At 53.1% G+C, this 23397-nt stretch overlaps 1 protein-coding gene across 14 annotated transcripts in view; it reads left to right on the forward strand.

Moving 5' to 3' along the window:
* ANK1 (ankyrin 1) overlaps window positions 1–23397 on the forward strand; it is a 129641-nt gene that overhangs the window by 74825 nt on the left and 31419 nt on the right. For 8 of the 14 annotated variants that reach the window (XM_087856367.1, XM_087856376.1, XM_087856371.1 and 5 more), the window contains exons 17-37: window positions 2654–2851; window positions 5318–5416; window positions 7257–7355; window positions 7590–7688; window positions 8917–9009; window positions 9446–9518; window positions 10267–10290; window positions 11150–11243; window positions 12421–12499; window positions 14487–14584; window positions 14686–14910; window positions 15968–16128; window positions 16416–16627; window positions 17180–17384; window positions 17705–17801; window positions 18058–18286; window positions 19245–19370; window positions 19467–19586; window positions 20923–21001; window positions 21291–21365; window positions 23135–23266. In XM_087856367.1, coding sequence (XP_087712493.1) covers window positions 2654–2851; window positions 5318–5416; window positions 7257–7355; window positions 7590–7688; window positions 8917–9009; window positions 9446–9518; window positions 10267–10290; window positions 11150–11243; window positions 12421–12499; window positions 14487–14584; window positions 14686–14910; window positions 15968–16128; window positions 16416–16627; window positions 17180–17384; window positions 17705–17801; window positions 18058–18286; window positions 19245–19370; window positions 19467–19586; window positions 20923–21001; window positions 21291–21365; window positions 23135–23266 — 2617 coding nt within the window. The remainder of the gene's footprint in view (window positions 1–2653; window positions 2852–5317; window positions 5417–7256; window positions 7356–7589; window positions 7689–8916; window positions 9010–9445; window positions 9519–10266; window positions 10291–11149; window positions 11244–12420; window positions 12500–14486; window positions 14585–14685; window positions 14911–15967; window positions 16129–16415; window positions 16628–17179; window positions 17385–17704; window positions 17802–18057; window positions 18287–19244; window positions 19371–19466; window positions 19587–20922; window positions 21002–21290; window positions 21366–23134; window positions 23267–23397) is intronic. The other 6 variants (XM_045779125.2, XM_045779123.2, XM_087856375.1 and 3 more) reach the window with 1 other exon arrangement.

Below are 23397 nucleotides of genomic sequence, written 5' to 3' on the forward strand. Positions count from 1 at the left end.
CTCACTCCCCTCCTGATATAAAAGAACTTGGAGCCAGGTTGATGGTATTTAAAGAGAGCCTTATCCAAGTACAGACCTTGTACAGATGGGGTTTGTTTCCATGGCAAAAAATAGTTTCCCAAGTAGTCTGGCAATTTTGTAGAATTTCACATGCAAATCTCTCTGCACCCAAACCAAACCCTCCCCCTTCTAATTTTGATGCTAATGTTGTTTTAACATTTAGGCAGATCTCTTGCCAGCACGAGCTTTCTTTCGGATGAGCTCATTTCCTTGGGGAAGAAGACCTTTTGGGGGCACACAGCCGTCCCTAACCTCTCTACCTAGCCGCCCCTTGTCCTTGTCACCTACAGAAGGTCATTCATTCCCTCTAATGCTGCTTTTTGGGAAGCGCAGAGGGGCAGTCTGTGTTCTGAGACCACCAGCTGTCGGTTTTAACCAGGGGTCACCTGGCCTGAGCTGCCTCCAACAAAAGGGTGCCCTTTGCCAGGACAGGGTGCTACTTTTGCCAGTGTGGACCCCCACAGCTGCTCAAGTGACCTGGACTCCTGATTATACTACCATGAAGATACTGCAGCTTTCGCTCCAGTTCCTGCCCCTCGTCTGTGAAAAAGAGTCCTAATAATCGTTGCTTTCATGCTGTGGATATTTGCTAGGGATTGGGCTCTGTTTAGGGCTTCAGCAACCTCATCCCAGTTCCTCCTGTGACGGCGCGGAGAAGTCGGCGTTCTCTGGTGCTCCCCTCACAGAGAGATCCCCTTTGGGGACGGCTCGAATCTCAGGCTTCACCCAGTGAGCCGCACCTCTTTCTTTGCCTTCTGTTGGTATGATCCAAACATTATTTTGTTTAGTTAATATTATAATCAAAATGTTGATCTCATTATGGGAACACAGCCTAAAAAGAATGTATTCTCTTTTTTTTTTTTAGAAAGGAACACTCAAATGAATTATCTTACGTAATTATTCAGAGGAAATGATTTTTTTAATTCAATAGCATTCTTTGGGTAAATTACAAGTTCTCATTTTCCCACAAAATCCACTTTCCAAGTGGCTCTTTCCCTGTCCTCCAATGCTATAAAACGGGAATGTTACTATACTGTCAGATCCCCTTTGTCCTCTTTCCTTTTTGTGAACAGTGGTCCTGGCAGAATGGTTTGCACAGTCAGAGACGGGCAGGGAGGTTCAGTTCTTGCGGGTAGCCGGAAGAATGCTGGTGAAGGTGGGGAAACCAACATCTCATTCCATGCGCTCTGGGACTAGTGTGCATGTGCTTTGAAAGTCATGGGTCCTGCTCAGAGGTCCTCAGGCCCGGTCTCTCTTCTAGCCCTGAACGTGCAGGGGGCCTCACGACAAAGTGTGGTCCCTGGGCCGGCAGCCTCAGCATCACCTGGAAACTTGTGAGAAACGCAGAATTTGGGGCCTCCCTAGAACTTCTAAGTCAAGTCTACATTTGAGCAAGATCCTGAGTGTTTTGTGTGCACATTGTGGTTTGAGAAGCACTCTTCCAGCCGAAAGAACCTCAGCTCTGGGGTCTGCAGGCCGGCGTGGGTCTCCTGTTGTTTCTTTACTAGGTGACATTAGATAAGGCACTTAACCTCGCCGAGAGCTGACTTCTTTAGCCACAAAATGAAATAATAATAAAAATGCCTGCCTGACTTGCTGTACAGGGGACCATGGAAGTAGAAGGGGTTTCTGACAGTGAGGGCCAAAGCAGACTTCATCTGTCTGCAGCAGGACGAGGAGCTCACTCTGGAACGTAAACCCATGAGCTGCTTCCTTCCCTGGAAAAGCCTTCCTACCAGAGAGAGAGAGACCAGCTGAATAAACAGTATATGGTGTCACATTTTGGCCAGGCGCCGTCGTCTTGTCATGGCCTCAAACATCTTGTTAAACCAGTGCACTGACAAACCGTATGCAGGTTTATTACTTTTGTATCTTTATTTTGGAAAACACCTTCACATATATTATCATATTTTATCCATCCAACAGCTGCCAGAAAAGAACAAGTTGGATGTCATTATCCTATTTAAATGCCTTTTAAAAATACAGAAGGGTGTCTAGAGGACACGGACTCTCCAGTCACCCGGCTAGTTAATGTGGAAGGAGGACTGACTCCAGGTCCCCGGTTCCTCGCCGGGGACACCAGTCTCTCTGAGACCAGCAGCCCCAGCCCGCTAGCCCAGGGGGAGCCCAGGGCCCATTGCACAGGAAAGAAGAGGGCTCTCTGATCCTTTTCTTTCATGAAATGCTGGGGCGGGGGGGGGGTGTTCTTGCAGACAGGAGCCTTTCATTTACTTACCGGGCTTCCAGTTCTTCCGTGAGCTGTCTGCTTGACTGCTAGCTTTTGCGGTGGCCGAGCACGTCCTGCTCAGAGCATGAGCACAGAAAATAGGGGGTGAGGAGAGGCACAGGACAGTTGCCGGCTGGGATGTGGGGGACGTGCGGATCCTTGAGAGCCGTCTCCAAATCAGAGGGATTTGGTTGGCTGGTTTGTTGACTTTAATTGCTGTCCTTGGTGACACACCAGCTGTGCTCAGGGGGCGTGCAGCAGGCCAGGAAGCAGGCCGTGTCCTCCCTCCGAGGGTCGGACGTTTGAGGCGTGTGCTTGTCCACTCAGCACTCCTGTAACCAGGCTCCCGGGCTGCTTCTGTTTCAGAATGGCTACACCCCTTTGCACATCGCTGCCAAGCAGAACCAGATGGAGGTGGCCCGCAGTCTGCTGCAGTACGGGGGGTCAGCGAATGCCGAGTCGGTGCAAGGTGTGACCCCCCTTCACCTGGCTGCCCAAGAGGGTCACGCGGAGATGGTGGCTCTGCTGCTTTCCAAACAAGCCAATGGCAATCTGGGGAACAAGGTAAACACGGCTTCCCAGATCTGCCCTGTCATCTCGGTAAATGTTTTCTTAGTAGCTAACTAGATATTCTGTCTGAATATTGAGCACCTACTGTGTGCTCAGGTTCTGAGTTCAGTGGTGTGAGTGTGTGAGTGTGTGTGTGTGTGTGTGTGTGTGATCCTATAACAGCCCCGTGTAGGCTTTATCTGAGTTTTATAGATGAATAAACAGGGTCAGAAAGGTTGCTCACACCCCAGGTTGCATGACCCTGAGCCTACCTGATGCCAGAACCTTTTCTAATTAGATTGACTCAAGGATCTGCAAAAAGATAATACTAAAATCCATAATACACTTTCTCAAATATAGGCCAGTGTCTACCTTCAGGAATGTGGTAAGTAATTTGGTACTAAATATTCTTTTTCTGTGGGAGAATATTTTTAAATGCCCATCAATACACTAAACTAGCAGTTACCAACCCAGGGACTATGATGGAGGAGTACGGGTCCGTCCAAGACTACACAGCATTGTGGGAGGATGGGCACGTGAGCATTTTTCTAGGTGAGGTCTTCATAGTTTTTCTCAGCTTCTCAAAGGAATGCACGACCCAAGAAAGACTAAGAATCACTTGTTTTTTTATTTTTTTATTATTTTTTTATAATAATATTTTTATTATATTATGTTAGTTACCATACAGTACATCCCTGGTTTCTGATGTAAAGTTCCATGATTCATTACTTGCGTATAACACCCAGTGCACCATGCAATACGTGCCCTCCTTACTGCCCATCACCAGCCTATCCCATTCCCCCACCCTCTCCCCTCCGAAGCCCTCAGTTTGTTTCCCAGAGTCCATAGTCTCTCATGGTTCATTCCCCCTTCTGTTTACCCCCCTTTCTTCTTCCCTTTCTTCTCCTACCGATCTTCCTACTTCTTATGTTCCATAGATGAGTGAAACCATATATATATTCTTAAATAATAGTTTTACTGAAATATAATTTAAGTACAATAAAATTCATCGCTTTGAACTGTCTTATCGGTGGTTTTTAGTATATTTCAGAATCGGGCCACCATCACCACTGTCTAATTCCAGGACATTTTCATCACCCCACAAAGAAGCCTCATTGGCAGCCACACCCCCATTTTCCCCAAACCTCTCAGTCCCCATCAACCACTAAGCTATTACCTCTTCGAATTGGCCTATTTTGGACATTTCATATCATGGAACCATTAGAAAGAGCCACTTCCTTAGATGGTAAGGGAACAGTTTCAGAAAGGCAAGCGTTTTAAGGACATGCCGATCTGTTAAAACCCATTGGTTCTTTTGGCACAGGCTTGGACAGGCGACCCCCAGGAGGGCACTGTGAGGGCAGGACCATTATATTGGATTGGATGCTTGGTTTCTTGCTTGTGCCGTGCCATTTCACGCAGGCTTTGTGAGGGGCCACGAGGGCGATGGTGAGTCTCTATACTGGAGACATCCTCAGTCATCCACACGCCACCTCACGGGTGAATTACCGTGTTATCCCAAGGATCAGGCAAGGCGCCCAGAGACTTGTGACTGAGCTAGGACTGTTCTGCCTGCTCTGGCCTCGGCTGCGGAGCGTTACTGCTTATGGGCCTCTGGTCAGCTGGCAGGAAAGCTCCGGACAGGCCCTGCCCCCGCTTCTGACTACAGAGGCATCATAGGTCCGTTTGTCCCATAGTTAGGGGAGCGTATTCTGTAGGGTATGGGGGAGAGAAGACTTTCCTGACATTTTGGTGTGAGAGTACACATACACGTATCAGATCACATCTCCGGGGCCCCCTTCTCCTCCTGAGAAAGGTGTCCTGAGAACTCCCAAGAATGTGGTATTTTCAGTGCCAATAGGACTGTCCATCCTTTGACAGTGAGGCATGGACTGTGACGTGTAGTCACGTGCTACGTTTAAGTGGCACGTTGTGCTTTCCAGTGTGTTTCATCTGTGTTTTCTTAGATGGTCAGTGATCACCTCTATTTTCTAGATAAGGAGAGCAGGGTCTGAGGCTTATCTCAAATCAGGAAAATAGGGAATGTTATAAATGGAAAGTTCCATAAAGTTTATCTAGTTCAGAGGTCAGCAACCTAGGGCCCATGGGCCAAAACCAGCCCACCACTTGTTTGTGTAAATAAAGTTTTATCAGAACATAGCCATGCCTGTTTGTTTCCATGTTGGCCATAGCTGCTTTCTCACTGTAACTGACAGAGTTGGGTACTTGTGACAGAGACATGCGCCTAGAATATTGACCATCTGGCTCTTAGCAGAAAACGTTGCTGACCTCTAATTTCGCTAAACCACCTCATTTTTTAGGTAAGGATGTAGAGGCCCAGAGCTGGAAGAGCTTCGTCCAAGGTCACACAGCTGTGTGGTGGCTGCACAGACAGATTGGGCTCCTAAGCCTCCGTGCTCTTTCACGGTGGCCCGGGATTCTCTACCGGACACAAGGTGATGAACTTCTTTTTCTTTCCAGAGCGGACTCACCCCCCTCCATCTGGTAGCACAAGAAGGCCACGTTCCAGTGGCGGACGTGCTCATCAAACACGGTGTCACTGTGGACGCCACCACCCGGGTAAGGCAGGCACTTCCGCGTGGGCTTGGCCTCCCTTCTCCCCGGTGTGTGCCCCTTGTCCTGCCCGGTGCTGGCCTCCCCCACCCCCACTTCAGAGGCAGCTGTTCACAGAGCTTTGACACCCCAAGGACTCAGCAGCATGTTCTTCTCTGCCACTTCTTGGGATGACAGTGGAGTGTGAAGACACTGACCCTAATGTCCTTACTTTCTGGTGGGGAACTTTGAAATGTTCCTAGACCTTTGAACCTCTATAGTGAGAAATGAAGAGGAATGTTTCATCATGATTCGATGCCTTTCCTAGATGAGCAGTGTGTCAAGATGTCAGGCCTCGCTTGGAAATTCAGCCCTTTTATTCCAGCAATTAGTTACATTCTGTTCAACTTTCTGTGAACAACTTCTGTGTGCGAGGAGCTCTGTGGGGTAGTTGAGGATAACAGGGTGCACAGCACACAGGGGGGACCCTGCCTGGAGGACTTGCAGTCCAGTGTGGAGGGGACGATGGTAGGAGGTTGGAGGGGGGGACCTCCGGTCAACCATGTGATGTTGAAGTCTCTTTGAGAAAAATTTAGCAACTGTTTGATCACCAGCTGTCTGCAGCTTCACCAGGAATCTGCTTAAAGCCCAACAATGTTCTGGATCTTTGAGGCTTTTCTGGGCCCACTTAGGTCTTTTGGGGTCCTACAGGAGAGACCCTATACTGTGAGTTAGAATTGGGGGTCCCAAAGCCATACAATTGCTTGAGGTCCAGCCTGCAGGGTTTCAAGATGGTTTCTGGGATCTGGTACCAGCTCCCTGGGGACACTTAGAACCAAAGGGCTCGGGGAACCTTGGCTTGTCAGCCTTTAAGGAAGCACCCAACTGTTCAGCAGAACAGATTCCTTGAAAATGAGCTCCTGGGGCACCTGGGTGGCACAGCGGTTAAGCGTCTGCCTTCGGCTCAGGGCGTGATCCTGGCGTTATGGGATCGAGCCCCACATCAGGCTCCTCTGCTATGAGCCTGCTTCTTCCTCTCCCACTCCTGCTTGTGTTCCCTCTCTCGCTGGCTGTCTCTATCTCTGTTGAATAAATAAATAAAGTCTTTGAAAAAAAAAAAAAGAAAATGAGCTCCTTTGCAGCCTAAGCTCCAATCAGTCAGTAAATACTCCAGGCCTGGTTGTTTCAAGCAATGACCAGTTCCTATAAATTCCATTCCATTAAACTCGATAGCCTTCGTGGGGTTTTTGGACAGTGGGATTTCACCTTTCTAGTGGAAATAAGTATGTTCTTGTCCCAGGTCGGCAGCAACCTCCATGCAACTGTGTATCCCCGTTGGAGCCCCCTTCCCAGCAGACAGCCCAATGGCAGCTCTTTCCCTCTGGACTGATCTCCCCCAGCTTCTGTTACCTGTGACTTCCCTGCTTCGCTGCTGCTTCCTCCCACCTCCTCTTTTCTGTCTCTCCCTCTATGTGCTGCCTCGGAATGGGGGCCCCACTGTTTCTCTCTACACTCGTTCTCGTCTGCAGGACTTTCACCTCGCATAGGCGTCTCCTCGCCTAGACCTCTTCATGGGGTTCAGTGTCCGTTTTCTAGTCGCCTACTTGGCATATCCACTTGGCGCTCGCAGACACCTCAAACTTGATTTGTCCGAAACCAAACACTGTTCCTTCCCAGGCCAGTGGCGTCCAGTAGCAGTGGCAGGACAGCTGGCACCCCGTGGCAGCTGCCAGCCTTCCAAAGGGCTTCCCTGGCCGTCATCCTTTTTAAGCAGCCCTGCTAAGGATTGCGGTAATGCCCAGCCACAATGGCTCCGGGGATGCCTGTCAGCCCTCCTGCTCATTCATTCTCACCTCTTGCTTTTCAGATGGGTTATACTCCACTCCACGTGGCCAGTCATTATGGAAATATCAAGCTGGTGAAGTTTCTGCTACAGCACCAGGCAGACGTCAATGCCAAGACTAAGGTACGAGAACACTGGAGAGCTAATCTCTATACTTCTTAAGTGCCAAATTAGGATACAGAGTTACTCTGGGTGTGCCTGGGGCTCTGCTACAATGTTAAGCCTTGACCCTGGAGGAGGAAATGAGGAAAATGCATTTTTTGTGGGTTTCATTTAGAAGACAGGCTCTGTAGTATGTGGGCAGTTCTTTCTCTTATAGCTAGTTAATCCTGCCAAAATGTCACCTTGATTTTACAGCAAGGATACAGTCCCTTGCACCAGGCGGCCCAACAAGGACATACAGACATCGTGACACTGCTTCTCAAAAATGGTGCTTCCCCAAACGAGGTCAGCTCGGTAAGTACCCACCAGTTTCCTGATTTCGGAAAGCTGTTCTCACGGGCAGCTCTGTAAGACCCCTATAAACCACAGAAGCTCGGTACCTATCCCTTCTGCCCGTCTGGGGCATGGGCAGGCTGCAGTGACTGTAGGTTCTGGTGACTGTAGGTTATCCCTTTTTTTAAAAAACTTTATTTATTTGGGAAAGAGAGAGCACGCACGAGCATGAGTGGGGGGCAGAGGGAGAGGGAGAAGCAGACTTGATCTGAGGACCCTGGGATCGTGACCTGAGCCGAAGGCAGATGCTTAACCAGCTGAGCCGCCCAGGGGCCCCTGTAGGTTACCATTTTAAGTACCATTTACCCTCCCCTTTTTACCTTTATTTAAATATCACCTTTGAAACTGTTTCTATATGATGCAAAGCTGCTGTCAGTATAGTACAAGCGAGCACAACAAACGTCTTGGGTGTTTCCTGCCGTTTCGGGGCTCTGGGGTTGTGTTTGGCATCGTTGATCATGGTTGAGTGGGGCCTCCCCATCCGACGACGTGAAGGCTTTCCTAGACCTTCTCCATCCAGCTCTGGAAGCGTGTGGCCCTTTGACTGGAGATGTGGCTGCAAAGCTTATAACTGTGGTTGGAGCTGAATCTGCACGGGGCCCAGGGCACATCCTGGGACTGGAGGACTCAAAAGACGAAGAGAGCCTCCACATCTACTTACTTCCACGTAGCTCTGCTTCTTCAAATCAGAGTAGAAATATACCCCGCCCCTGGCTCTGGTGACCGTGATTTCCGACTGGCTTAGCTAGTTCATTGACGTGTATATGGATTATTGTAACTATTTCGACGCTGGGTAACGGACACCCAAAGAACCGGGGTTGGGAGCAGCGAGCAGCATTGCTCTTCGCTTTCGTGTTCCAAAATTGCATATGGTGCCTTCTGGACCCATTCCCTCCGGTTGGTTTGGTTCCCTCTTGGCAGTTCTTGGCATGTGCTGGCAAGATTTCCCCTGTTCTCACTTCGAAACTCCCGCGCTACGGATTTAGAGTCTCCGTGCCCGCCTCTCCCCAGCACCCGGTCTTGGCGATCATCGTTGCTAACCCCCGTCTGGGCTCACACATGCGCACACCTTGCTCTGGGCTCCGAGGGGCAGCGTGTCTGCGGGAGCTTGGTCTGTGTGAAAGGGGCGGTGCTTTCCCCCCAGAGTCCGTTCCTTGTGTGATCCCGCTCTCTCTGCTGTTTTCCCCAGAATGGAACCACACCTCTGGCAATAGCCAAGCGCTTGGGCTACATTTCTGTCACCGACGTGCTCAAGGTTGTCACGGATGAACCCAGTTTTGTGGTATGTCGGCTCCTCCCCTGCACCCGCCACCCCAGACACACACAGCCTGACAGGGCGCCCCGTGGGTTATTCTGGGAAGAAGAGCGCATTCTGGGGCCGGGGTAGGAAGCACCCGGCCAAGGCGGGGCTGGGGCCCGCAGGGGAGTGTTCTCCATCGCGCGGAGTTGTACTGCCACCTAGTGGCGAGAAGAGTTAGGGCTGTGCGCAGAGCTAAGGGGGCAAACAGCAAGAAGGGGTGGGGGCAGAGACGAGGCAGGAGGAAGCTGGTGTGGCCTGCTCACGCCCTTGCCAGGCATCAGCTCTCAGGCCGAGGGCAAGGACAAACCTCCTTTCCCACCTCCTTCCTGTCTCCACAGTCATAACCAGGTAACTGCTGGATCGGTGAAAGGGCCCACTGTTCTACTTGGGTTGAATTCTCTTCTTTTTCTCAATTTAGCTAACCAGTGACAAGCACCGGCTGAGTTTCCCTGAGACGGTAGATGAGATCTTGGATGTCTCTGAAGATGAAGGTAAAGTCTAGGATTAACAAAAAGAGGGGGGCAAGTCAGGATGAAGGGAGCACAGGGGGCAGTGAGCACCCCCCCTTGCTGTGGTCTCCTGGCTACCTGCCATACTGCACACCCTCGGTCCACCGGTCTGTATTGAAGCCAGAGGGAACCGCTTAATGATGTCATCTTGTTATCAAAAATACTCCTTTAGTGTAATTTTAGGAGAAGGAAAAATTGACATGTCGGAGATTAAAATATAAAATTCTGTGAAGTTTCCTAAATATTTGAGTGTTTACATATATAATACATGGAGTATGATTCTACTCAGATCAACTCTCAGACCGTAAAGAACTGCAATAAAACTTAGCCTGAGATTTTCCTTGTGCTTTGAACAAATAACAAGCTATTCATTTAAATTCTGTAAGAATCTTTCTTAATAAGCTACGCTTCTGTCCCCATAGTGGGTCAGTAAGTTTTGGAGTGTATCCATTATTATGAAATGACTAGCGTTTCAGCTTCTGTGACCCACAGAGTGCTTGCAGTATTTTTTCTTGCCCCACATAAGCCCATCTCGTCAGGGAAGTCTGAGGGGACCCCTTGTGATGTAAAGTGGTGGGGTTGATCTGGATTCTCCCTCCAGCCCCTGGTGGTATAACTGTGTTGGCAAGATGATTAAAGCTCCTTTTGTGTCCCATTTAATGATATGCCTCTTGCTTTAACTGACTTCAATCCTGTCCTTTCTTAAACTTGGCTCTTCTTTGCTTTCCAGGAACCGCTCATATAACTATAATGGGTATGAAACACTTTCTGTTCCCTGTGGCCCTTTCTCACGAGTGCATTCCACCCTAAGCAGTCCCCGCTCTCACTAATGCATTCCCGCTTTCCACCCTCCTCTCATGGCTAACAGTCTGGAGCCGGGAGCTTGACTCTAACAGGAGATGTACACCTGTAAGATCCATGCCCAGGCGGGTGGCTCCCGCCTGTCCATTTCCGTGTCTGTGCCCATGCCACCGTGTTCGTGATCATAACTGCATGAGCCGTTCTTCCATTCTGTCAGCTCCAGATCACAGAGCCAGGCCACTCCCCGCTAAGTGACAGTAAATGACACTGCAAGGTCGAGGGCTCCCACTCCAGTCCAGGCAAGGAGAGAGGAACAAAGAGGCAGTCTGGCTTGCACACGTAGTTTGAACCTCTTTGGAAGGGACTTAGGAAGTAATGAGGTTTCGGCTGCCGTGATTGCCAAAAACCCTAGAGCCCTTCGGAATGAATGGGTTCAGTCCATTGTAGTTGATCCTTCTGCAGTGTGCCGTGTGGCAAAGGACAGAATCAACTCTTTCCTTGTGTCTGTGTACCCTGCAAGGGCTGTTTTGAGGTGCAGCTTGCCAAGCCAAGGAAGTCCTTTCTGGACTGTATTTTTTGTCTTCTACAAAGCCTGCGGTAGACTAAGCTGTTAGGAGCTGGCTGCCTTGCTCTGTGCACCGGGGCAGGAGGAGCAGGACTGGCCGAAGACACTGTTAGTGGTCCCCTTGGAGCAGCAGGGACCTTGCTCCACTCCTCGGGAGCCAGCACTGAGAGGAGGAGCGGGAGAGCACTTTTTAAAAAGAAAGAGGAGTTCTCCTTCTTGTCCCTCACGTCCGCTTGTGTGGTTTCAGGGGAAGAACTCATCTCCAAGGCTGAGAGGCAGGATTCCAGGGATATAGATGAAGAAAAGGAGCTGCTGGATTTCGTGCCGAAGCTGGACCAAGTGTAAGGAGTGGGCATACCGTGGACACGCAGGTCCAGCCCTGGGACACAGAGGAGAGGGACTTCTGACAGAAGGCCAGGCCCCACATGTGCCACTGATGGGGATGGGATGCCGGGTGGTCGGACCGTGGGTCCAGCTCCTTACGATCAGTGAGCTCTGCACCTCGACCGCCGGGGACATAGAGTTGTGTCCCGCGCCCCCACCTCACCCCCCCCCACCCCCCCCACCCCCCCGCTTACAGCATGCTGTCCAGCAGTACCTCCCTTGCTCTTCCATGCCCCTGCTCCCAACTTTCTGCCTCCTCTCTCGGTCTCCTGTTCACAGCCCCTCCCTCTCCTGCACTCCCAGTTTCTCACCAGAAAGGTCCTCTGAGGAAGATTCACATTCACAGTGGTGGCCAAGCTAAGCTCATATGCCGACCACGTCCCTCTGTCAGCACAGCGCCTTAGGGAGACCCACGGAGGGTTTGTGTCCTCCTGGAACACACCCCCTGCCCTGGGGTGCTGGGAGTTACTCCCATGTGAGTCCATCGGCACACAGGGAGGTTGGGCGAATAAATCTAAAAGCAGCAACCCCATAGAAACACCGAGTCCTTGGTGCTTTCTGAAAAGATAGACGTGTGCCGGCTTAGTCCCATGGCTTCTACTAAACAGGGCAGTGGGCCAGCGGGAAGTGAAAGCCCCAGGAGAGTTCATCAATTAGTATTTACTGGATAAAATATGAATCTCAAAACTCAGCATCATTAGTATTTACTGCACATCAGCTTGGAAGAAATACGAGACTTGGTCCTTTGGAAAGAATGACCTCCTTATGTGCTGGGATTGCAGCACGCCCACCCAGAGAATGAGATGTGAGGGCCAGAGCGAGGACCCTACCAACAAGGGCTGAGGCTGAGAAGCAGGGGATAAGTGTGACGGAAGGCTTCGTGCAGGAGGCAGCCCCTTCCCGGGCTTGTGGAGGACGGCTGGGCCCCGGGGAAAGGCTCTGAGGCGAGGGAAGAGGCTGGGCCGTGCGTGCAGCTGAGTAGCATTGCCTGTGTGGTGGGTGCTTCGGGGTGCAGCAAGGGGCAGGTGGGAGGGGTTATTACGGGGGTACAGAGCTGTTTTGTTAGGCCTCCCATGCAGATAGGGGCCACTTAGAAGATCATCCCTTTGATTTTCCAATGTTCTGGGCATATAGGGTCGAATCCCCAGCCATCCCCAGGATCCCTTGTGTCACACCTGAGACAGTGCTGATCAGATCGGAAGAGCCAGAACAGGTAAGAAGCACCTTTTCTCTTTTTTCCACATCTGCAGAGAGCGAGTACCCGGGACAGTGACGGTTTTGAGAGGACCTGAAGTACGATAGAAACTACGAATCCCAAAGCCTGTGGCACTTCCCAGGCCCTTAGATCCTTGCTTCCACGCGTCCCTTGCCAACCCCTGTGCTGCCTGAGTTCTTCCTAACCCAGATATGAATGATAGGAGCCTCCGAGAGCCCAAGAGTGTGCGAAACATGCTTGAACAGTCACGAGCGAGGCTGAGGCCTGACGCCAGAAATTCTGGCTCCGAAGCCCATGTTGCCCTGGTCACAGCAGCCCCCACCCCCCACCCTGCACAGGCTCGGTACCCCCAGGGCAGCGGGTCATGGTGCTGGAGAGGCAGCTGAGGCTGAGCCTCGCGCAGAGTCATGGGCCTCCTTTTTTTCAATCCGTTAGAAAGGGGGACAGTTTCTGCCTCCCCTTCCTCAAGGGATTATTGGGAGCTGAAAAGACCAATACAGACAGGAAGGAGTGTCAGAGACTGCTCCCAGGGGACTGTCAGTCATCACAGTCCCTACTTTGTGGCTTCCCTGGAGGACACCTGAATTTGTCCCAGAAAACAGTGGGGAGGTTTCAAACAATTTAATTTCCCTTGATTTAACTGTATGCTATTTGGCGCCTTTTTTCCCCCCCTCCACGGCAAGGGGGTTTTCTAGGATAAAAAGCAGTGTGGTTGGTGTTTGGAGGTTGGAGACGATTGCCCTGAGGCCTGGTAACTGAGCTAGGCATGGCCCGTCGTCCAGCCACAGCCACTCTTGGCCTGTGCCGCCCCAGGGCTGCGTGTCTGACAACAGCAGCCATAGCCCCGGACAAAGTGGCATGCAGGGACAAGGCAGCTATGAAGCTGTCTGATCAGTCGTTCCATGCTAGGGTATGTCATAGTGCTGGGACACTGGTGTCACTCACGGGCAGGCATTTGGGAGATAGGGTCAGCTATGGCCCTGGCACAGCTCTGGCCAATTCCCTGGATTCCGCCAAAGACAAGAAAGTCACCGAGTCGACCTGTGTTCTGTTGTTCCATGAACAAACCCATTCTCCTTGCTGAAGTGAGGAACTCAAGCCAGTGGGTATTCCTGGATTACTCTGAGCCCTGTTCTGGGCTTGACATAAGAGAGCTGTGAGACCCAAGCCTGCCCCCTAGGAGCAGATGGGCCAGCTGGGAAGGGTGGGTGGGCTCAGATACTTGAAGCTAGTTAACCCAGATGGCAGGAAGAATCTCGGAGTCATGGGAAAGCTTCGTGTAGGAGGCAAGGTGCAAGGGTGGGTAGACAGGGCCAGCGAAGTTGAGGGGCAAGGGCGTCGGGCCCCTGGGAGCGAGAGCAGAGTTGGGAATAAACCTGGAAGGGATGAGGGCCAGATGCAGACCCTGCTGGCTTTCTTGAGTCCTTGTGTTATGCAAGGCCCCGTGCGTGGCAGCCCCGTGTCTCTGCCCCTGCAGCATCACTGAGGGACAGGAACCGTCCTGTTTGCCGATGAGGCCATGGGAAGCCCCCCAAGGGTAGGGTCTGCTCTGGTCACCTCCCGTACCTCAGATGCCTGTGGGACGAGTCCCTTGCCCGAGCTAAGTAGCTGGTAGGTGATGGTGCTTGACTCCAGTGGCAAGTCTGCGAAAACTGAGCTCCCTAGAACAGGGGTTTCACACTGGGGTGTGGCTGGAGGAAAGAGTGGGTGGGGCTGCAATTTGTGCAGTAGATGTAGGACCTAAAAGGAGCCAAGGAGAAGCCACGATGGTAGGAAGAAATCTGGGCTTCCTGTTCAACTCCAGGGAAGCCTCGTCCCAAAAGGGTCAACGGTGAGTGTGTGGGAATATTTCCTCCGTTGGGTCACTTGCTTTCTGGCAAGGAGATGCTCCCGAGCCTCCCCCACACGGAACACCACCAGCTGGGCGGGACTAGCCCCCTGGCCCAGAAATTGATGGGACGATTGGCCTTTCTCTTCTCCTCAGGCGTCTAAGGAGTATGACGAAGACTCACTCATCCCCAGCAGCCCGGCCACAGAGACCTCAGACAACATCAGCCCTGTGGCCAGCCCCGTCCACACAGGGTGAGTGACTCCTGTGACGGTGTCTCGCGGGTTCTGGCCCTCCCTCTCCCCGTCTCAGAGAGAGTGCGGAGAAGCCCGACGCGGACCTGCCTGTGCCCTAGGTTTCTGGTGAGCTTCATGGTGGACGCCCGCGGAGGCTCCATGCGGGGGAGTCGTCACAATGGCCTGCGGGTGGTGATCCCGCCCCGGACGTGCGCCGCACCCACTCGAATCACCTGCCGCCTGGTCAAGCCCCAGAAACTGAGCACGCCGCCCCCGCTGGCTGAGGACGAGGGCCTGGCCAGCAGGATCATCGCGCTGGGGCCCACGGGGGCCCAGTTCTTAAGGTGAGCGGTCGCTCGCGCTGGACGTGCGTGTGCACAACACGTGCCCCTAACCCATCCCCGCCCTGCCGGTCCGTGGCCGCGGCCTCAGCAGCAACCACCCAGACCCAGCCCAGCTGCAGGGCAGGGGAGCGGCGAGCCCCGGAGCCCCACGCCATCTTACCACTCTGTCCTGACAGAGGAGCAGAACCAGGCGTGGCCTCCCCTTCTTCCAGATACACCGAGCAGTCCATAGCCCGGGGGCGCCTACTCCTCTCAGACCTTGTAGGACACTAGAGAAGGGGACTGAGAGGACAGGGCTACTTTGGGGCCCCAAGGGTTTAGTTCTTTAAGCTCTAAAATGGTATTTCTAGAAGACAGTCCTCCAGCCTTGCCCCCAAGGACAAGGTTAATGGGCTTCTGAGGCCTCTTCCCTTCCTTTTCTGAAGCCAAGTGTGGGTTCTACTTGACCCCTGTTGTCCGTCAGACACCACGGATGGTAATGTTGGGGCAGGTCTTGCAGGGAGGCCCTGCCTGCCCGTCTTTGTCCACTGCTGTCCCCGTCACCAATGTCATCAACATTTCCCTCAGATGGAGGCTTCAATGACTACATCGAAAAGTGAAAATCAACATGAAAGCACTCTGCAGGCGACTTTAGAAGTGGTGGGTGGAAGCTTGGTGGATAGAGAAGGCAGCTGAGGCTAGGAAAGATTTAGTCCCCCGTCTGGGGACATCTAGAGATGTCTGGTGGGTTCTTGGCATCAGGTCCAAGGTCTGGGTGAATGGGCGAGCCTCCCCTGGGTGGCCGTGGCAGGAGGGCCCCCTGTGAAACGGGCTAGAATCCTGTGCTCGCCGTTACTCGGGGGCCTGGCAGTAAGTGAGGGGCCCTTGGAGCAAGTCAGGAACCCAAGGCAGATCTGTTCCCCTGTCCGGGCCTGCCCCAAGGTGGGCCTCGCTCTGGCTGCAGGGGAGGGGACCCTCCCCCTTCTCCTGTCCTTTCCTCCCCATGCCCAGCCGCCTGCCCGCAGGCGTGCACACCCATATCCATACCCCTTGTCCCCCATCTGCTCTGTCCCCTCAGCCCCGTGATCGTGGAGATCCCCCACTTTGCCTCCCACGGCCGTGGGGACCGTGAGCTTGTGGTGCTGCGCAGTGAAAACGGCTCCGTGTGGAAGGAACACAGGAGCCGCTACGAAGAGAGTGACCTGGATGTGGATCAGCTCCTCAATGGGATGGACGAAGGTAACAGCCCCAGGACACCCCCCTTCCAGAAGGTGATATTTGAGCTTGCACATTTGGGGTGGGTTGTTGGGGCCGCCTGGAGTTTGGGAAGGTGGGAGAGCAAGGATGGCCCCATGAGGTCCAGTTCCGGGTCCCTGGGACACCTGAGGGGGTGCCCAACCCCACTGCTCGGTGCCTGGGGAGGGGGCGGACCTCAGGAGCCAGGGATGAGGAGGTCCTGGGGACACGGTGGTGGAGCCTGTGCCCAGTGTGACCAGGGTGGGTGGCACTGTGCTGTGTGATTCCAGAGCTGGGGAGCCTGGAGGAGCTGGAGAAGAAGAGGGTCTGCCGCATCATCACCACGGACTTCCCCTTGTACTTCGTGATCATGTCACGGCTCTGCCAGGACTATGACACCATTGGCCCTGAAGGGGGCCTCCTGAAGAGCAAGCTGGTCCCGCTGGTGATGGCAACGTTCCCAGAAAATGCTGTCATCAAGAGAGTGAAGCTGGCCCTGCAGGTGACACAGTCTTCCTCCTTGCCCCCCACCCCACCAACTCAGAGTTTATGGAAGGTGGGAGGAATGCAAGACCTCCAGGAGGACGACCCTCTTCCCCAGGACATCCCCTCACTTTTGTCTAGTGCCTTAAAATTCCAGTTAGAGGTGTGACCTTAAAAGTCAAAAGCGAGTCGGGTGGGTAGGAAAAGACAGGCGCTCCCTGTGAAGTTGCAGAAAGCTCCCGATAGTGCATTCAGCCCCGGGGGATTCCACAGGGCTTCCTGGGGAGCTAACTAACACAGAGCAAGGGTGGTGACATCCTGGGAATGAGGAGCGGGAGGGAAAGGGGGAGAAAGGGCTCGGAAAGACAGCTGAGAAGTGACATCAGCCCTGAGACAGGCCTTGTGCTCAGCAAAACAGATCTGCCTGGTACAACAGTGGAGCCCCCCCCATGCCCCCAGGAGCCTTAGCCTTCTGCATAAACAGCCTGCTCTCCCTTTGGGGGTGCGCTGCCCCTCGTGAACAAGCGCCTCTGCTCCTCGAGGCTGAGGGTCCACCTTTGATGCCTCGCAGGCCCAGCCTGTGCCAGATGAGCTGGTCACCAAACTCCTGGGCAACCAGGCCACGTTCAGCCCCATTGTCACCGTGGAGCCACGGCGCCGGAAGTTCTACCGCCCCATTGGGCTTCGGATCCCGCTCCCTCCTTCCTGGATGGACAACCCGAGGGACAGCGGGGAGGGGGACACCACCAGCCTGCGTCTGCTCTGCAGTGTCACTGGTGAGAGGGGCCCCTTCGCCTCTGTTTCATCTTCCCGACAGCAGCAGCTCCTTGTGGCGGCGTTCACAGGAGACGGGAAAAGGGGAAGCCAGCCATCAGCTTGCTTTGGCTTCCCTAGGGGATGTGCTCCCTCCATGGAGTAGCCCTGTGACCCCTAGAGGAGGGGTCGCCTGGAGGAGGAGAGTGTGAGAGCAAAGGTGTGCTCAGGGCCACGCAGATGTGCGCATCTCTGTCCTTCCGCGCTCCGCCCTTAGCATTTTGCCACGCTCTGTGTCTTCCGTCTGAACGCTGCCCCCAGCCCATCTCTGCTCCCGTTGCAGGAGGAACAGACCAAGCCCAGTGGGAGGATATAACCGGGACAACCAAGCTTGTGTACGCCAACGAGTGCGCTGCCTTCACCACCAACGTCTCTGCCAGGTGAGCCGCAGCCCCTGCACTGAGGGGGGTCAGCGCCGCGCCCGCTCACGCCCCATCCTCACACCCCGACCCGCCCATCCCACGCTTGAACCCGAGGGAGGGCCTTCTGCTGCCCCTTGGCACACAGAGGCCACGCGCTGACCGGCAGACGTGTCAGAGCGGCCACCCCCGTGGCGCACAGCTCCTTCTGTCCGCACGGAGATGAAGCTCTCCATCGGGTGCCGGAGCATGCTTCTGATTAGCCCCCTCCTTCTAGGTTCTGGCTGTCCGACTGTCCCCGGACTGCCGAAGCTGTGAACTTCGCCACTCTGCTGTACAAGGAGCTCACCGCGGTGCCCTACATGGCCAAGTTTGTCATTTTTGCCAAGATGAATGACCCCCGCGAAGGGCGTCTGCGCTGCTACTGCATGACAGATGATAAAGTGGACAAGACCCTGGAGCAGCACGAGAACTTCGTCGAGGTGGCTCGGAGCAGGGACATAGAGGTACCATGCCTGGCTGTGCTGTGCCGGCATCGTCTCCCCTGATCCTCACCGCCGGGCCTGCTCCTATGATCCCCCGTCTGCGGTCCAGGGCACCGGGGCCCAGAGAGGTGAAGTCACCCTGACTTCACGCAACTAAGGAAAAGGTAGAGAAAGGATTTGTCCAAGTAGTCTGAGCCCAGAGCGCACGAGCTTACCTGCTCTGTCAGGGTTCTGGTAGTGCCCCGATGAGGCAGGGAGGACGGCTGGACAAATGATGTGAGGAGAAAGGAACGGGGACTGGATTTGAACCTATTGCTGACCCCAGGAGACGCGTCGTGTCAAGACATGCAAGGAGCCAGGATCTTTCCAAACGTCTGGCCTCAGAGTCTGTTCTGAGGCTTCCTGGGGGGCTGAGGGCACAGGGCTGGCACTCTGGAGCCCTACCTCTAGTCCCGATTCGGGAACGAACTAGACAAAGTATTGCTTCTCTTTGGGCCTCAAATTCCTCAGCTGTCAGATGGGTTCGATGGTAACTTCTCAGTCGAAAGCATTATGTGCACAGTAGGGATTCCTATATGCATGGGTGAGATTCCAATATAACGTGGTCCTTTTAGCACTTCTCAGAAACTGAACCTTTCTGGGCAGGTGTAAAAAAAGATCCAGCTCTCCCGGGGAAGCCCTATGATCCTTTAGTGGAGTTCTAGACCACTCAGACGGCAATCCTGATCAACCGCCCAGGGATATACAAAGATGCCTGCCTAGTCTAAAATCCCTTGAAGTGGGAAAGCATGCCTCACTCATTATAACCTCAGAAAAAAAACCTTTTTCAAAACAAAGGGTGGGATTCCTGGAGCACGGCGCAGCGTCTCATGCGGTAGACGGGGTGTGAGCTGGTGAAGGCAAGACCAGAGCTAGAGGCAGGACGGGACTTGCAGTCGTATCTCCCGGACAAGCTGTATTTGCTTTTCTCCTCCTGCAGGTTCTGGAAGGAATGCCTCTCTTCGCAGAGCTCTTTGGGAACCTGGTCCCCGTCAGAAAAGCTGCCCAGCAGCGGAGTTTCCAGTTCCAGTCGTTTCGGGAGAACCGTCTGGCCATACCTGTGAAGGTTCAGATGCACGCTCCGGGTCTAGGTTCGGGAGGCAGAAAGCGCTAAGTCTCTGGAACAGCCCCCCGAGTCTTGCTTTCGTGTGCTTGGATTTAGGTGAGGGACAGCAGTCGAGAACCAGCAGGGTCCTTGTCATTTCTGCGCAAGGCCATGAAGTATGAGGACGCCCAGCACATTCTCTGCCACTTGAACATCACCATGCCCCCCTGCACCAAGGTGAGCTGCCGCCTGATGAGGGCCCTTGCCAGAGGGGGTCCCCGCACAGACTCAAGGTCAGGTTCCTCTGAAGGACAACTTCTTGTTGAAACGCTGCCTTTGAATTCCCTGAGGTCCAGGAAGGCTCTTGGCTGTCCTCTGGACAGTTGAGTGTGGCCTGGCAGGGGAGCACGCCCCGGCCCCTCCCACACGCTAGGAGCAAATGCCAGTGTCAGACGGCGGTATGCGTGTTCTCACTGTGGGCCTTGAGCCCTCTAGGATGTTCTTTCTCAAAGGTTAGAAGGAGCCCCACAGGCATCCGCCTTGGCACCCCTCGTCTGAGGCCTCTGAGATTTAAAACCGGGTGTTGAATTGCTCAAGGTTACTGGCTGTTTTTGAGGGTTTTTTCAAGCCTCTTTTTCATGTACTTGCTTATCTTCACCAGGGTGCCAGGCCCTCAGAGAAGGGCGCCCTGGGGTCTCAGGCACCGGAAACACCCAGAGTTTTGAGCGCAGCAAAGGCGTCCTGACCAAGTATGTTGATTTATCCATCCCTGTGAGAGCATCAGCGTCACCACCACTGCAGGGACTTTGGAGGGCTCATGCCTCTCCGTGTTCTTGTTCTTTTGCTGCTACTGGGAACAGTCAGCCCTCCACGCCCAACTAGGGAAAGCAAGGCTCTGTCCATATGTCCGTGGCTCAGTTTCTCTTTACTGTCCGAGGAGAGCGTCAACAACGTTTCTTTCAAAAGAGTATTTCCTGCACCCTTGAGCAAGCATCTGGGTGCTTCTCTGCAGAGTTATTTAACCCCTCTATGCCTCAGTACCCTCGTCCATGAGATGGGAGGGTACTAGTACCTACCCGGAGGCTATTGTGAGTGCCAGACAGGGTCTGGCACCTGGTAAGGGCCACACGAGCTTGCCATTATTGTTACTCTTTTTTCTTTTTTTCAAGATTGTATTTATTTGCTGACACAGAGAGAGAGAGAGCACAAGCAGGGGGAGCAGCAGGCAGAGGCAGAGGGAGAAGCAGGCTCCCCTCTGAGCAGGGAGCCCGATGTGGGGCTCGATCTCAGGGCCCTGGGATCATGACCTGAGTCAAAGGCAGATGCTTAACCGACTGAGCCACCCAGGCGCCCCTTGTTATTTTTAATGAAGTCTGTGAATCTCGTCACTCCCCGTCACCCCGACCTCCTCGCACACATCTGGTCTTTGGGTCACGGCTCCAGAGAAGCAGAGCTGCTCACAGTTTGCCAGGACGGGCGTCACGCCCCACCCCGCAGCCCACGGGCTTGAAGCAGCTCCAAGAAGGGGGAAGCCCCAGACCCAAAGTACCCTTTCTTTGTCTTTCCTCGGCAGGTGAGCAGTGCTGATGAGAGGAGAAGGACTCTGACGCCGCTGGCCCTGAGATACGGCATTCTCAGCGAATCCTCACTGGGTATAAACCTCTTTGCCATGTGTGCTCGCTGCCTTTCCAGAGGGTTGTAGGTGACACCGCTCCCCCTCGCTCCTATGAGAGCTTTGCGTTGACGCTCTTTGCTTAGCCTGAGCACAGCACATGGAGGCTTGGGCCCGGGTCTGCACCTACCCCTCACAGGCTTAGCCATCAGGCCAGCGGACACTGAGGTCTGCCCTTGAACTGAGCCTCCGTCTGAGGTCATTTACTCCCACCTGCAGATGGTGTGTCCTGCCAAGACTACTGACTGCAACCCAATGCTTCTCCCCAGGTTCCCTCAGTGGGACAGACCGAGCAGATATGAAGATGGCTATTATATCAGAACACCTTGGCCTCAGCTGGGCGGGTGAGTTGGGGAATTGGGGGCAGAAATGCACTTTGCCAGGCTACACATACCCCTACAACTCCTTCCCCCTCCTGAGCAACCTCCTTTCACCATCCGATGTGTGATTGTCTTGGATGAGTCTGTTGCCCCAGCAATGCCTTTGGGTGCCAGTGCAAAGTGAGCTCCCTCCCTCCTCCATTTTCTGCCTGGTTTTTCTTTATAAGAAAGAATTAACTTTTTTTTTTAAGATTTTATTTATTTGAGAGAAAGAGAGAGAATGAGCAGGAGGGAAAGAGAATCTGAAGCAGATTCCACACTAAGTGCTAAGCCCAATGCAGGGCTTGATCCCATGACCCGAGCTGAAACCAAGAGTTGGACGCTCAGTCAACTGAGCCACCCAGGTGCCCCAGAAAGAAGTAACTTTTGAAGTTACAAGAGACCTTAGAATAGATCTGAATCTCTTCATCTTACAGATGGGAAGACTGAGGTCCAGCTAAATAGAGTGGCTCTAGTTTTGTAGCTAGTTAGTGAGAGAACTCTGGAAAACCATCAAACAGATAAAAAACACAGAGACAAAAACTACGTCTCCTGACCGCCTGCCACTGCTCCTTGTAGTCACATTGCCCTTCCTCAAAGGATGGCTTTGTTGACGGAAAGAAAGGAAGAAAAGGAGGAGTCAAAATTTTTCTCTTATAATCTCTGACTGTTGCTGAAGGTCTACCAGAAGTCCCATCAACAGAAAGGGCAGATCTCATTTGAAGTGAGGCTGTGTGGGGGGAAAAATACAGTGAAAGCTCAAAATGGTTTTCGTTTTTTTTATTGTGTTCAGTTAGCCACTGTATAGTACAAAAAGAAAAAGAAAAAGAAAGCTCAAAACGTGTTTTACTCAGTCACCGGCCCTATAACTTAATCCATCCCCACTTTTTTGTTAGCTTTCAAATGAATGGACTTCCTTCACTCAGCCGCCCTGCAGAGAGGGCTTCAGACAAACTCAGAAACCTTAGCAATAACTTGCTGAAAGACTCTGTGACAAAAATTTACAACAGAAGCTCAGGGACTATTCATTCTTAAGCCAGAAAAGAACGTCTGCTGCTTTGTGGGGGCGGGGGGGACGTGTACATTGTGATTCTTACTACCACTGTCCCTCTGGTCTCCCTCATCCTTGAAATTGGACTGTGAGGCTGTTCTCCCTTCCAAAGCACCTGTGAGAAATAACAATAAAAACAATGGGAGGGAAAAGCAAACATTCTGTGTTACTGCCTTGCATTTAGATGGGAACTCGTATTTTCATTTTAAATGTAAATAATGCCTTTCCCTGAAGCAACCTAAGTACAGAAATGCATTTCCACTCTAATTGCTTCTTGGTGGAAAGTGAGTGGCATCCTGGTGTCATTCGGACAGCCCTGGAGTGGGCATCCGCCAGCTCAGCCTACGCCCGGCTCTGGCATCGGCTTGTTCTGTGACCTTGATGAGCGCTGGCCGTGCTGAGAGGCTCAGTGTTGTCATCTCATATTTGAAGTGATGAAAGCAAGAAAGGACATTCATTCGTTCATTCATTCACTACTTACTTTTTGAGCACTCCTCTTCCTGCCCCACTTTTTGGAGATACAAAGATGCGGGAATCTCTGTTTCACTAGATACTTCTGGGTAAGAAGGACTACCAAATCCACGGGGAGACTGTCCTTTAATGCCTGGTACTCCCCGCCAGATGCCCCCCTCCGCGGCGCCCCCTGGGGGCCGGAGCCTGGCTCTGGCGTGGCTCACCGCCGGCCTCCGGTCTTTGCTTGCAGAGTTGGCTCGGGAGCTGCAGTTCAGCGTGGAGGACATCAACAGGATCCGCGTGGAAAACCCCAACTCCTTGTTGGAACAGAGTGTGGCCTTGTTGAACCTCTGGGTCATCCGTGAAGGCAAAAGCACAAACAGTCAGTACCATTAAGCTAGGGAAGCCTTCTCTTTCCAAAGCCCGTGCCTCTTCATCCAAGCGATTCTTCCTTCCCATTCCGGTTGTGATCCTTGCCTTTGGAACCAGTCCCTTTTGCACTCTGTCTCTGTC

The sequence above is a fragment of the Ursus americanus genome, chromosome 27 (assembly GCF_024610735.1).
Source record: "Ursus americanus isolate L20-20 chromosome 27, mUrsAme1.1.p, whole genome shotgun sequence".
Lineage (NCBI taxonomy): Eukaryota > Metazoa > Chordata > Mammalia > Carnivora > Ursidae > Ursus > Ursus americanus.